At 32.5% G+C, this 15084-nt stretch overlaps 1 protein-coding gene across 1 annotated transcript in view; it reads left to right on the top strand.

Moving 5' to 3' along the window:
• Window positions 1-15084, top strand: part of CSMD1 (CUB and Sushi multiple domains 1) — a 1237849-nt gene that overhangs the window by 874376 nt on the left and 348389 nt on the right. The window contains exon 12 of the mRNA XM_075086937.1: window positions 4261-4373. Coding sequence (XP_074943038.1) covers window positions 4261-4373 — 113 coding nt within the window. The remainder of the gene's footprint in view (window positions 1-4260; window positions 4374-15084) is intronic.

The raw sequence follows: 15084 nt of genomic DNA, 5'->3' as shown, positions 1-15084 counted from the left end.
CAATACTGTAAAACTTTCTTTATAAGGAGAAGAAAAGCTGGACAAAGAATTAAAAGGGATTTACCTCAAAGAAGGAAAATATGTTGACATATTAAAAACTCAATAATTATTTATGATTGAATTCTAAAAGAAATTTTTGTTTTATACAGTAGTTTAATGTCACAAAGGCTGTGCTTCATTCAGCTTCCTTTATTGTTCTAATGCCTCCAAAACACATTTATTTAAAATAATCTGGACAGTAAAAGAACAAGAAAAAGAAAAGGACTCAAAGCATTTTCACATTTATTTGGAATATCGTTAATTTAAAGGATTATTTTCTTTTCAAATTAAAAATAATTGAGTAGTTAACATTTGTAAGAAAAAGGTAGTGTAGCAGAGGTATTTGAATACATATACATACATGAATAATGCACACTGGAATTTTTCTTTGATTAAGTCATAAGAGGGGAAAAAGCATAATGAAAATATAGTTGTTGTTATATATTTTAAAAATTTACTTCAGGCCCCTGAAAATTACATCTCAAGCCTAAAATCTAAACCTCAGCCTCCTTCATATACAAGTCAGGCTTCTCATTCTCAACTTATGACACTTATCAGAACATTTTTTTTCTATCTGTTTAAAACAGCAATAAAATGTTTTAGGAATTCAGCATACCTTTCTTTAATCACATACTTTCTGTATTTTTAATAGTTATGTATTATTATTACACTACATATACTCATAGTTTGTTGCCATGCTTGCACCATCAACAATTTGAATTAAAGTATTGGCAAGGAACCCCTAAAAAAAAGAACCAAAACGCAACAACAACAATAAAACCTATTCTGCTATTTATTAATTTCTGCTTTTTTGGCTTTCTTTCTGTTTTCCTTTGGGTTTTGTTTTCTCCCTTCCCTTCCCTTCCCTTCCCTTCCCTTCCCTTCCCTTCCCTTCCCTTCCCTTCCCTTCCCTTCCCTTCCCTTCCCTTCCCTTCCCTTCCCTTCCCTTCCCTTCCCTTCCCTTCCCTTCCCTTCCCTTCCCTTCCCTTCCCTTCCCTTCCCTTCCCTCCCCTCCCCTGCCCTCCCCCCCTCCCCTTCTCCTTCCCCTTCCCCTTCCCCTTCCCCTTCCCCTCCTTCTTTTCCCTTTTCCCTTTCCCTTTCCCTTTCCCTCTTTTCCCTTTCCCTTTCCCTTTCCCTTTTTTCCCTTTCCCTCTTTTCCCTTTCCCTCTTTTCCCTTTCCCTCTTTTCCCTTTCCCTCTTTTCCCTTTCTTTTCCAACAGTCTTGACTCTCTTCCTATATCCCCTAGATGTAACCTGACCAAGCTGACTATGGATAGGTCATTGGCATTTTGAAGGAAGATTACATTAAGCTGAAGGATTTTTTCCTCAGCTTGAGTCTCTTTGTTACCAAGTTGGTAATTTTCATCAAGCCTGTCAGATTTTAGATATCTTTATTACCTCCTTCCTCTGAAAATTTCATTTAATATTAATTAGTCAATTCAAATTGTAGTAGGGAGACAACTAAGGTCAAAAGCATGGGTAGTGTGATTGTATAGTGATCGTTTTACTGGGAAACAAGTTTAAAAAAAACCAAACACATCTGTTCAACTATTTTTATGATGAAAAATCTGTGGCTTTGTGATGTGATTACATCTTATTCTGTTTTGTTGTGTTTTAAAATGATTTTTTATATTTTTATTTTATTTACATGCTACACAGATATTTAGATACAGTAGAAGTATCCCATACTACTCATAAAGACTTAGAAATTTAGAGTTCATCTTATCTGTGTTCAGAAATTATCAATGTACGTCTTGTACATTAATCAGGTTACTGTGTATAAACAGAGCCATTTAAACACTTGTTACTTGATTAGGCAGTAGATTTACACACCTGCATAGCCATTGAGAAATTCTTGCAGGAAAACCACAGGTTTTCCTGTTGTCTTCCAACAGATCTCCACAACCGTCAAGAGTCATCAGTGAATTTTCTTCATTGCTAAAAAGCCTCAAACTTTTGTTGATAGCAAAGTGCAGAACACAGAGCATGGCTTAACAGTTATGGCCTGGTATTTTGGTTAAGTGTTTTAACTGGAAGCATAGGCCAGAAATTAATGGTTATTGCTGTGGTTTCAGTAGGTGATCCCCAAAATGTATATATACTCTTCATCTTTTCTTTCTTTATATATCAGTTTCTACAGGCATCACCTAAACTACTTTTGTTTATGCAGCTCAGTATCTGGTGAGGTTTTTTCCTTGTATAGGATACCTATATTATTAATTTCAAATGAATGCACTACTTTACCAACAATTATTATTTTATCAGAAATAGTATATTAATTATACTGGCTATAACCTAACATCTTTCTTTTTGAACCTGTACCATTCCAATTATTTTGGCAAGCAACTCAAATTTTCTGACTAAGCAGCTGCTTTGTTTTCATTCTTACTATTAACACAGGTCAAACTAAATAACTCAGCTACATATCACTGTCTTAACTTCCTTACTTATCCAAGCTCAGCTCTCTTTGTGTTTGCTTATGCTGAGCTATAATAGGGTTTTTTTTCCACCTACTTTTCTGCACCTATAATATCATAATACTGTGAAGTACTTACTACCAGGTCCTAACCAAAAATCTTCTAGACCATATGAGAGCACACTCAGCCATTATAGCAGCAGTTCTAGGTGCGTAGGCAGTAGTAATTAGTAAGACTCCAGCCCATTCCAGTCAGATGGGAAACTTTTTTTTAATTATTTTATTTTCAATATATCAGAGTGAGAAACCAAAATATTGTAGATATGGAATGTACAGTTCTTGTTCATAACCTTGATGGATGAGATTTTAGATTCAAGATGGAGAGGATTCTTATAGCTTGTCCCATGACTCCTCAGTTCTCACTTTCTTTCTGCTCAGCATCTCCTTTTATTATGTCTTTGCATTTCAGTTGCAGCGGTATTAACATCCAGTTGATTATATTTAAATAAGATGTTTGTGGAAGAATCCAAATACTGGTTTCTCTTTTCTTTATAGCTTCTTTCTTGAGAAATTATGTTTCTAGGACACCTGGTCTCAGTTTGGCACAGTATTCGTTTTACTTATCTCACATAGTCAAAGCTGAGAGTTAGAGGCAGAGAATCCAGTATGTGACCATCATATATATGTATTATATATGTATATATGTATAATAGATATGTAAACAGAGTCTACATAAATGAGAGAGACAAAGTCTCTACTATTGAGTAGATATACATCTATATATAATAGATATACTATATATAGTAATATAGTCATTACTATTTCCTTAATAATTTCCTTAGTTTCCTTTAGCTACTGGAGTACCTGTAGCTTCTGTCCCCAAAGCTTCTGACACGTGGAGCTCTTCATGGAATTCAAGGCAGATGTCCTTTTCTTGTGATGTTTTTTGTTTTCGTATCTGATAGCAGCTTATATAGAGATATTCTGCAGCCACTTTTTTTTGTGTGACTTTTCCCACTACCTTTTGAAAGACTACATAGCTATCACAAAGACCTGAACAGTCGTTCAGATACAATATTGGAACCTGATTATATAGTAGGCATTTTTCACCAGTAAGAAGTAATCTGCAAAGATTTTTTTTCTTATTAATTTTTGACACACATCTTTTTGCCTTAAGATACCAGAATTATAGATGTACAAAAATATTACTAAGAAGGTCTAAGATTTTATGGTGGGATTCATCACCTTGCCTTATATGTGTTGTGTTGAAATGCACATATCTATACATAGTTATCACATAGTACTATATGAGAAATAGCAGATTCCCCTTACATTTAAGAGATCAGTTGGGTTATTTGAATAGAGTGACTGAGGTTCTAGTAAGGTCTTCCGGACACATGCACTGTGAGGCATGTAAACCAACTTCTTTCACTTTCAAAAAGCATGGCAAAAAAAGCAATACTAATCTAAAAATGTGAAAACTACTTAACTCACACAGTCCCTCACAGCTCTAATAGCTTAATTACTTAAAGAAAGCTTTCAGTAGGAACAGATTTATTAAAGATGTTTAATCATTGTTAACCTGAATGCAGTCAAAATAAATTTTTTCCCTAAGATTTCATATTGTTCTAATCCATATAGAATAGTTAATTTTGTCAAAAAATAGTGGACCAGAACACTAGGGTAATATATTGCAAATAGGCCTACATATTATATTGTCAGTTTAAAAGGATGTATTTTTCAGTAGTAGTAGTAATAGTAATTTATGCCTCTGCAAATGACTTTGCAATTTATCCTACATACAGACTCACTGGATCTAGTGTTCCTGATCTTATTGTGAGCATGAGCAACCAGATGTGGCTTCATTTACAATCTGATGACAGCATTGGCTCACCAGGATTCAAAGCTGTTTATCAAGGTACGAACTAAATTAACTGTTTTAAACTCATGTTGTAACTTCTTTCATTACACCCAACAAACCTTTTTCAAAAAGCCATTTAGTCCTTTCACAAATTTAGAGTTTTGATACTGTCTCCATTTTTAATTGATGGTTAATGGAGATATGGCTTCACAAATATCCACAAAATAACTAAAAAGAATCTGAAGTAAAGTTGAAAGTTGTTGATCTAATGCTTTTTGCTTGAAGGTCAATCCAAACTACAAATTTCTATTGTATTTGAAAAATTTTAAATGTTACATTCTGCTAACCTGTGTAATTCCTTATATTGGATATTATTTTAAAAAAATATGATTCGTTTTCTCAGACTTTATTGGAGAAGTTACAAAACTTGTTTTCATGCCTCACCAAGAGTCTTCACAGACCTAAGTCAAAATTAGTATGTAACAAAAACAACAGAAATGATATGTTGTATATGGTTGAGGAAATTAAGAAGATGTATAAGATTGTGGAAATTTAACCCCCCCAAAAAAGTGATCTAAATTACCTTAGCTTCATTTGTGTTGCTTCTGTCTCAAAGAGATGAGAACCTTGGCAATAAAACATCTTTAATTTTTCTTGACTGTGAGCTTCAGTTTGATACCTTCTGAAGTTGACTCATTCTAGTAAAAAATATCTGGTATCTCTTAGTATGTATGCATGTATTGATATTTTTCATTTTAATATGTTGCATAGACCTGCAGCAAGAAAGACCTCTTGCTTATTAACACATGGTATCACTTTTTGTTAATTTCTGTGATAATTAGTTCACCTTAAAGAGAAGGACAAAACCAGTTAACAATATTTTCAATGGTTTCTTATGGGCACATATGGTGAAAATGATTTGATAGTAATTTTGTCAGAATACTTTTGTACAAAAGATGCTGTAAAACATTGAGAGACCATTCACTGTTCAGTATCTGGAAGTTCCAATTAGAAGAGTGGGAGTTCTCCCTAAACATTTTCCATAAATTGAAGCACCTATCTAAATGTTTCAGTTTACCTGTAGTTACCTTAGTTTCAATACTGAAATAGTCAAACTAAAGAGTGAAAAGTTCTGTAGATGTTAGCTTCAGGTTTAGTAAACTATACATTTATTGACCTCTGTGTGCATATGTTGTTGGATAATATTGGCTGATTATTTAAATTACTATTATCTACTTTTTAATGCACCTCATTTTGGTTTTCTTTAATGTGAACTGAAATCTACAAAACAAGAAGTAAGGGGAGGGGGAGAAAGAAGGGGTGATTCTCATGACAGTGACAATTGTTGCCCATGAGAATCTACTGGGATTTGCAGATCCATGGCCATGAGAATAACAATGTGAGAACAACATGGAAAAAGTACGATCACAGAGGCTCTTGAAACACTATTGCAATTGCTTCAGTGAGATGTTACAGAGCTGTAGCATTATTATGGCTAAGACATTAAAGTGTGTTAAGATACAGTGCAACACATTTAGCCTATACAGTTACACAGCTCAGGTATGTTGTCTCGCCTGAGGGCAATGACATATTCTTTATTTAGATTAATTCCACCTCTTCTTGACCTTTCTTTCATAGTTTCATCTTTACTTGTGTCATTTCTAGGAATAATGCTTATTAAGACAATATATTTTCTTTGTAGAATCCATTTGTGAATTACTTAAAGTGGATATAGTGAATCTATACTGGAGAGAGTACTGGCACAAGTTATGTATCTGACACTTCACATTTTTCCTCAATCTAAACTTATGAACTTCATCTCATTGTACCTCTATGAAAAAGTTCAAAAATTTAAATCTATGTGCTGAGTTATTTTTCTGCTATCATTTATCTTTCTGTATTTCTAATGTAAAGATATCTGTTCTCATTTCCGTATTTGTCTAACTTATCAAAGATATATTATTTATGGAGTTCAACCTCTGCTTCTGGGGACTTTCTGAAAACATCTGAAGTATACACATTGAATTTTGCAGTAGTAGTGGCATCTCTGTTATGAAATATAGTGTTATCATTTGATGTTTGGATTCTGGCTTTCAGTCTTGTTTTACAAACAATTGTGAGTCCATATTTTTGTAGTTTTGGAAAATAATTCCAGAATTGCAAAATATGAAGTGTTTACAATCTCAGAATTGTAGTCAATGTCTTAATATGAAAGTGAATGATAACTGTTTTTCTCTGTGTTACCTTAGTGCTTTCATTAGTTTTATTAGAATTTCTCATCTTCTTTTACTGTTGATGAAACTTTTATCCATCTGTGCTTTCAACATATCTCCTGCTTTAGGCCAAGTGTAAGATCTTAAACCTCTACCCTGTCACAAGATACCTCAATGATTCTGCTTCCCCTTTGTTTAACGAAGAACCTGTCCAAATATAGAATCTCATTTTAAAGATGAGAAAGTTCATGGATTGCGACATGTGACCTCAAAGACACTGTCTTTGTGATCGCAGTTAGCTAAAAAGAAAGTAAACTCCAGGCTTTGATGGCTTTTACATGTTCTATAGAGGCAAAGTAAAGGGCATCCTTATTTGAATCTTTTTTTACCAAAAAGTCTGAGTTTTGCTCAGAATTAGAACATGACCCCTCACCCTCTTGGGCAATATTTTACTATCAACTGACTGAATCTTGACTTTGTATCTATTACAGTGCAACCAATTTTTATATTAATATTACAAAGTGTCATAGGCTGCAGTTTATAGAAAATTGTTACTTTAGTTGAGCATTGTCTCACTGTAATTATGAAATAGAGAAGCATTTTGATGATGCAATTCACCTCTCCTACATTAGTATGTCCACCTAAAAATGTCATGCCTGTAAATGAACTGATATGCATCACAGATTATGTATATGAGTAGTAAATTTAATCCTGTTTACAGTTTGCCTAAGGCATTAAGGGAAGAACAGTTCTTCCATATTCTTATGACCCTTCTTTGGCTCACCTTCAGAAACATGTTAATGTCAGAAATATGTAACACTATCTATATTCTTATTACTCTTTTTTATTATTATTATTTTAAATACAGTTGATATTTACTTTAAGAAAAGTTCTGTATTCTGCCTATGTATTCTGCCTAATTAATCAGACTTCTTGGACTGTACAATGCAGCTCTCCAATAATTGGGTCCCCAAGAAAGATTTTAGGCATAGGTCCTCAACAAATAGTTACTAGTAATAGTTTTGAATACAGAGGAATAGCACTGTACCTGTATCACTATATGCAATGGAAGGTGAACTATGAAAACACAGATGGTAAAACTAATCTTGAGATTAGCTCGATGACTTGATAAACCTGATAAACAGCCAATGTGTTAGAAAATACAATAGTTGCCTTGATATTTTTTCTGTCATCATCAGTTGTCACTTATTGTAAAGACAAAAATAATTCAAACAATAAGTAAAATGCAAGATGCTACAGGCAACCTTAACTTTGATGTTAAACTTTCTAAACCATATTAGAACCATATTATTATTGCTAAAATAGAAAGCTATTAACCCATATTAAAAAATTTAAAACATTGAAGAATAATTTGCACCTAAGGTTATTTTTCTTAAAAAGCTATTCCATAGTCTCTACCTGAAAGTCCTTTATTCTCTGTTATAGTCCCCCAGACATCTTAACAGAGCAGTTCAATGTATTTCTGAAAGAATTCTCTGAAATCATCTACAGTTGCTGTGAAAGGAACAGATATTTAAATTGTTCTGTCCTTGAAGAAAGAGATATATTGTAATACAGCACTAAGTGTATCAAAGGTTCTATATTGAAATCCTCTTTCCATTGTAACCTATGACAATTTTCCTTACTGAAGCCAACATGACTGGGTGTCACTCCACACATCTTCATTAAGTAAAGAGAGGGAAAACAAAATATGTTCTTATACATGGTTAATATCTCTAAAATTGGTGTCTTCTGCCATAGACATAGAGAAATTAGTGACACTGAATTTCACAGCACAGATTTCATGATAAAATCTCTAACATTTCTCAGTGAATATTTGTGTATGTAGCTACTTGTGTAGAGGGCTGTGTTAAAGACAAAATTTTCAAGTTTTGTTACAGAACCAAAAAATTAAGAAGGAAATTTTTTCAGAGTAAAAACCGACAGAAGACTTAGCCTGTCATTAAGACACTTTTCCAGAATTTCAGCAATAGACATCTTTAGAAAGTAACGAATTAAAAGACTTGATTGTATGTTCTACTTATGTCTCTAATATATTTTTTTCTTTTACCTGAGCATTTAGTAAGGTTATGAAAGACTTCACTGTATTTCTTCATACAAAGGACATATCTGAAATCCTCATATGTCACCTCCTGGAAAAATAACATAACCATGCTGAATGGTAATCTTGTTGAAGGTTGTTACCAGTCTCCTTTGTTAATGTTGCTTCAGTCTGAATAAGTTTTAAAAATACATTAGAATAGGGCCTGGTATCTTCTGAGCACTCTGATTAAATTCCTTTAGGTTGATCAAAAGTACTTATTTTGAAGTGAGTAAACTATTTATTGAAAGAAATTTTTTGAGCTCTAACTTAACTTCCATCCTGCCATGCACTGACTCCAAAAACTGACTGATTTTTTTACATATATATACTGTATATTTAAAGAACAACATGACACATAACGCTTAAATAGAGATATTGTGCATAAAGTGTAATCTTAAGGATGAAAACAATATTAATATCAGCCTTCCACCATTTTGAGGTCACAGGTTAATCTTATAACACCAACAAAGTGTATTTCTACCAATGATATGGACTATATTTTTACAAGAAAACTTCTTGCAATCTGTTGTTGGTCATGGGCTAAAGCAGGGACTTTTTTAGATACAATAGGCAAAGTATTTTTCATCTAAGTAATTCTTAAATCATGCACTTTTTTTTAAAATTAGTTTTCCTCTTGAGTTGCATTTCGACTGTGTGTTGAGCAGAAGTGAAGACCACTCATGCCCAAACTTGACGAGTAAACTGTGATCTGATGTTGTATTTAGGCAGATTTGAATCAAGAGAAAGATTTGGTTTATGCTATTTCTTAATACAGGTCCAAGCATACATTTACCTTTTACATGGATAAGATAGACGTAGTCATTGCCGTGCATATCCAAGTCAGGATAGTGTAATATGGTAATATAACATTAGGCCTTGTAACAATATCAAACAGTCAAGGTCAAAAAATTGGACCTAGATACCTTCCTGATAGGGCCTAGGGTTGCAGAAAAAAAAAAAGGAATGATGAAGTGAATAATGCACTTAAGTCGGCTTATTCCACTCATGTCATGGGTGCACCACATCTAAAAATAGGTGCTTTATGTCTGATAAGGTCCAAAGTGGATCGTACAGCTGGCTGATCATAAGGCTGCTTCTATGCTTGTGTTCCCATCAGCTGTACTGCACTGACATAGAAGCAGATGACAGTCAGCTTGAACTTTTAAGCATGAGCATTTTACAATTTTATTAAGCTTGAGATTTTTCTCCCATTCAAGCCTGTAAACCTGTCAGCCTGATAAATATATTTAATCTTTTGACTTCCACACTTCTTGATATCCAGTGTAACAACATCTGTTTCATAGCCTGTTTAAACTCACTTTTTATTCCTGCCCCTACATGACTATATAAACTAATTAAGTTATTTCACTACCCTATCCTTTAGTTCATAACAGTGTTATAAAAGAAATCTGGTGACTCAGTGATATAATCCTGAGCATTATACATAATTTGAAGTTATTAAGAATTCTTGGAGATGTCAGGAAGTATATCAGCCCCTGCAAGCAGCTGAAAATGTCAAGTTTACAACCTTAATTTGTATTGATGCTCAAGTGAGCAGTAAAGTTTTAAGCTCTTCATTATGATGTTGTTTGGAAGAAGATACTTCTTTCCTCCTGAGACTAGTAGAGAAATACTTTCAAAAACATATTTCCGTTGCTCAGATAAATGTCAGTTGTCTTTCTGCACACAGCTATAGTTCTTAGTAAACCTTAAATCAGTGCAGTTTTTTACACACAACTAGCTTATAAATGTCATTGTGCTACCAATATTGATATAAAATTTTGTTACTGCTCAAAGATCTGATAAAACCTGCGCTGAACGAAAGTAATGGAATTTGGCTTTTTTGGGAGTCTCACAATTAGAAGTACATTCACAGAAATCATTATGTACAGTGCAATGTTTGGAAAAAAAACAACTCATAAGCCATTCAAGAAAAACTTTGATCTTTCTATTTTACTCTAAGATTTTCTCTTTCTTCCATCTATTTCATATATATTAATATTTCTTTATATATTTTGTTCCCATATATTATAATTCAGACAAATTATCAAGTGTGTGCTTTTGTAGGACAGGCAATAAATAGATTTCATATATTATGGGAATATTTTCATATGTTAAAGCTATTTGGTTCTGTGGAGAACTGTCAGACAGTTTCACGGTAATATTGTACAATGAATCTGTTTGTAGTGCCGTACAGTGCAAGTTAGTTTTGTGGATGGGCAAATATCAGTCAATTGCCAACACAACATATTATCAATCAGTTTCAGATAAGGAAGCTTTCCTTTGTTATCTGACCTTTTTAGAGTATACTGGTATATTTTAGAGTATATTGGTATATGTTAGAGTATATTGGCTTATTGCTATAGGTAAGCTTACAACAGGCATTTGTAAGTATCATGGTCCTTGAGTATTTTTTTCAAGGAATAAATACTATCTTCAGTAGGTTACTAACAGAGTAAAAAGAGGCATGCTAAGTTGCTGATAATACTGCAACAGTTTTAAAGTCATTTTTAATAGTGGAGAATATCTTTGCCTGATTTTGTATAACATTTGGGATGGCAGACAGAACCCACTTTCCATCTAGAAAATGCTTGTGGACTTGAGAACATAACTTCATGGTGATATGTTTTAATTGGTTGAGTGTATCGCATATATATATATTAGCAGGCTGTAGTAGGCAAAAAGAAATTTCCATCTATGCCACTATCCTGTACTAAACAATTTCAGACAACAGAGGCTTAGTGGAGAGTTTGAAATGGGGTAGACATGTAACACCACATAACCCTTCTCCCTCCTAAATTAACAAAATAACAAAACCAGATTTTTGAGTACAAATTTAAGTAAATGCATTTTATGCCTTTTTTATTTTTATATTAACTGCATAACTCTGCTTTTAATGTCCTATTTTTAAGAACACATTGCAGAGTCTTCAAAGCAGGTCTTGATATCATTATGCTCAATTATGCTCCACAGACATACAATCAATGTCTGTTATTAATCAGTTTACAGATTAACATATAGTTGTTAGGTTATACTGTTTAATCAACATATTAGTTCTTTCACTATAGCCTTTAATGTAATGCATTCTTTTGTGCTAATAATGGAGATTCTCAATATGCCGGAAAAAAAAGGGTATGTTAAAAATGGTGTGGTTTACTGACCTGATATCTGGATACATTTTTAATTTTCTGATTTCATTAGGGAATATCTTTATTAATAGGCTCTATTATTTAAACTTCAGAATTTAAAAAGTAAAAAATAAAGCAATTGAAACACTCTCAATGTTTAAAATTTGGTTAGGTACATCCAGTATACAGCACATGTATACTTTCTTAGTTATATGATATGACTGCAGCTGGGAAGCTTTCCTCTACCTTTCCCTCCAGATTGCAGCTGTGTCTGACTGATTAGGCATATGTGCATTCTTATCTTTTTAGCAATTGATTCAACAAGTTAAAACTTTTCATGAGTTGAAAACGTTTGTTTGCCTCTTTGCATAAAAATACTATACATTGAAAAAATAGCATCACCTCTGAATAAGTGAGAATTGTTATGTTTTAGCTCAGCCAATGAAGATTATTCCTCTAGTCAAGCTTCTTTGGAAAGTAGTTTCACATAATTGTTAAACACATTCTGTGTAGAAAACAGCCCAAATATTTTTATTTTATTATAGAAAATTAAAATGTTACATAGATTTTCATCCAGGTTAATTATTCAGTATGTCTGACTTTAACAAATTTTATTTCCAGGTTCTAATTAAACTTTAATTAAAGATTTACTGTGGCTGTATTTTTTAAAAACATGGTTAAAATTTGATAATTTTTCTTAAAATCGATAGCAACACATTTTTAAAATAAAACTGGCATTTTCTAATACGTTTCTAATAAGATATACGTGAGAATTAAATGTAAGCATTAACTGATCTTTTGGGGAGTTTTGTTTCTTAGTTTGTTTGTTTACTTCTGGCAGGTGTTTCTTCATACTTTGTTCCTTCTGCTGAAAAAAAAACAAACCAAACAGTGGAACAGAACAGAGTTGAATATCAGTTTTTAAAAGATAAATTCCAGTCTTTGCTTAGTCTATCTGCTAGACTAGCAGATCGACTAGCAGATATAGTTTTGTTGAAGCTTTGATAGAACAACTTAATTATTTTAAGTAAATGGAAACTTGCAATAACTTTTTACCATTAAAACTTTATCCCTTTGCTGTCTTTTTGATACTTGTTTTAAATATAGAAAATGCCACAGGTAGGCACCAAGAACTTAACTGTCCACCTATGTTACCTAGGAAGATAGTCGTCTCACTTTTATAAACCAAAATAATTCTAGTTGACTGGTTTGCCTTACATATTTCAGAAAGTGGTGAAATACTCAGAGTGTTTTGTTAAAATCTATAACAGAGATTGTTTGGCATTCCTAAGCATCCTCCATAATTTGTAGCTTCTGCAAAAGATGGTCTGAAGGAAAGATACATCAGAGCTAGACAGCAACAGATAGGATGTTATGAGTTTTACTTTCAAATGTATCTATGATAAATTCTTATATGTATTTGATTTTTGTGACAGTTTTCTGTACTTTTTCACTATAAGGATCAAGCCATGAGAATTATATTGCCCTTCAGTTTTGAAGTCTTTTGATGCATGACACCTGCATTCTGGTCATAAAAATCAAACACTTGGTTTTAAATAAGCAATAAGTCAGCCTTTCATATTGCATCCTTAGTGGTGCCACTTAGTTTAAGTTTTATTTTCCTCTTTATGTTACTTTAAGTAACCACCCTTTTTTCAGTGATAATTAAAGAATTGTTTAAATTATGCGATGGCTGATACACCTTGGACTGTATTCACAGAATCAGAGAATAATTTAGGTTGGAAAAGACCCTTAAGATCATCTAGTCCAACCATTAACCTAACACTAAGAAGTCCACAAATTCAAACACTGATGTCTTCTTTAAGTATATCCTTCCAAGGAAATGTGTGAATGAGCTGTTAAAAGTGGTAAGTTATCACTGAAGTAAATACACTCTAAAGAAACATTGTTTTAAAAATCTTGCTAAATATTTAATGTGCTTCTGTAAGGCAAATTGCAATATTATTGTCATTTTTCTTAAAGCAAATATTCATCTAGAACTGTAGGAAAAAAATGAATTTTTTGAAGCCACCAAAAATTCAAAAAATGAATAAAACATTTTATATTTAGGAAGCGAATGATCAAAGATAATTATGTGCTAAGATTCAGACTTTGACTGTCACAGTATTTTCTGTGTTTATATATGCGTAGTGTCAGAATACTACTAGTTCTTTTTGAGAAACAACATGGCAATTTGATATATTTAAAAAAACCCCAACTTACATTCTCATAACAAACTGAAAAAATACATTTGTCTGACCCTAAAAAACCCACTAAATCTTCTTTGCAGTTAGGTTTAAGGCAGCCAGATTTAAAATTTTAAAAATACATGAATATGCATTTATAGATATTTGAAATGCATTTCACCTATTAATACAATTTCAAAGGATTTGAATATTCTCTTACCTCAAAACTTACCCAAACTGTTTCATATTGCAATTTTCTTGAAGTTTATTAGAATACATTACATACTACAATATGAATTCTGTACATTTTATACAAAACTTTAAAATAATTTAGCTTAACTTGTATTTATTTTTATACTATAAAATAAAATATTCTTTTTCTTAAGATACACCCAGCTATAAAACTGGTATTCTTTTGATCACAGCCAGTGATAAAACCCTGGGAATAAGAGTTCCCTTTATTTTCAACTCTATTGTTGAAAATGTCTGTTAGATCTGCAGGGAGATGCTCAGGAAAGCTAAAAAAACCAAAGTATAATAAATTTAAACTACAGATTTAACTGAGTGATCTACCTTAAATCCCTACGTAAGGGCTCTCCTTCAGTGACATTATGACCTTTCATAACTGCAACTTTAACTTCAAAAGCAGAAGAATACAAATCCTCTGAGGGGGATTAAACTACTTTAATCTGGGGACAATGGTACACCTGAATGAGTACTTCTACATGTCCTTTAGCGTGGCTTCACTTATGAGCCTAGAGCTTGTGACTTTAGTTGATTTTCTAAATGCCACATTTAGAAAAACTTTTCATTGAAATTTTGCCAAATTTTAAAATAATGCACATAGAACACACTAAATAAGCTCTTTATGGATAAAGAATGATTAGAATATTACAAAAAATGCATTCATCTCCAGCCATATGCTTCCTATGAACTTCTGAGTATCACAATGTGAGGCCATGATTAAGATAGTTTATTTGGTTATTTCAACTTATGAAACAGTTCTTCTGAAAAAAATTATATATTTTCAGTTAATTATCAGTGAATAATGAAAAAATTGATAGTTTAACAATGTCTAGTAGTAGCGTTATTTAATAAAATTAACATAAGTGCAAATATTAATGAATATTTGTGTAT

The sequence above is a fragment of the Phalacrocorax aristotelis genome, chromosome 3 (assembly GCF_949628215.1).
Source record: "Phalacrocorax aristotelis chromosome 3, bGulAri2.1, whole genome shotgun sequence".
NCBI lineage: Eukaryota > Metazoa > Chordata > Aves > Suliformes > Phalacrocoracidae > Phalacrocorax > Phalacrocorax aristotelis.
The sequence above is the reverse complement of the archived record's forward strand: the minus strand, read 5'-3'. Positions and strand labels throughout refer to the sequence as shown.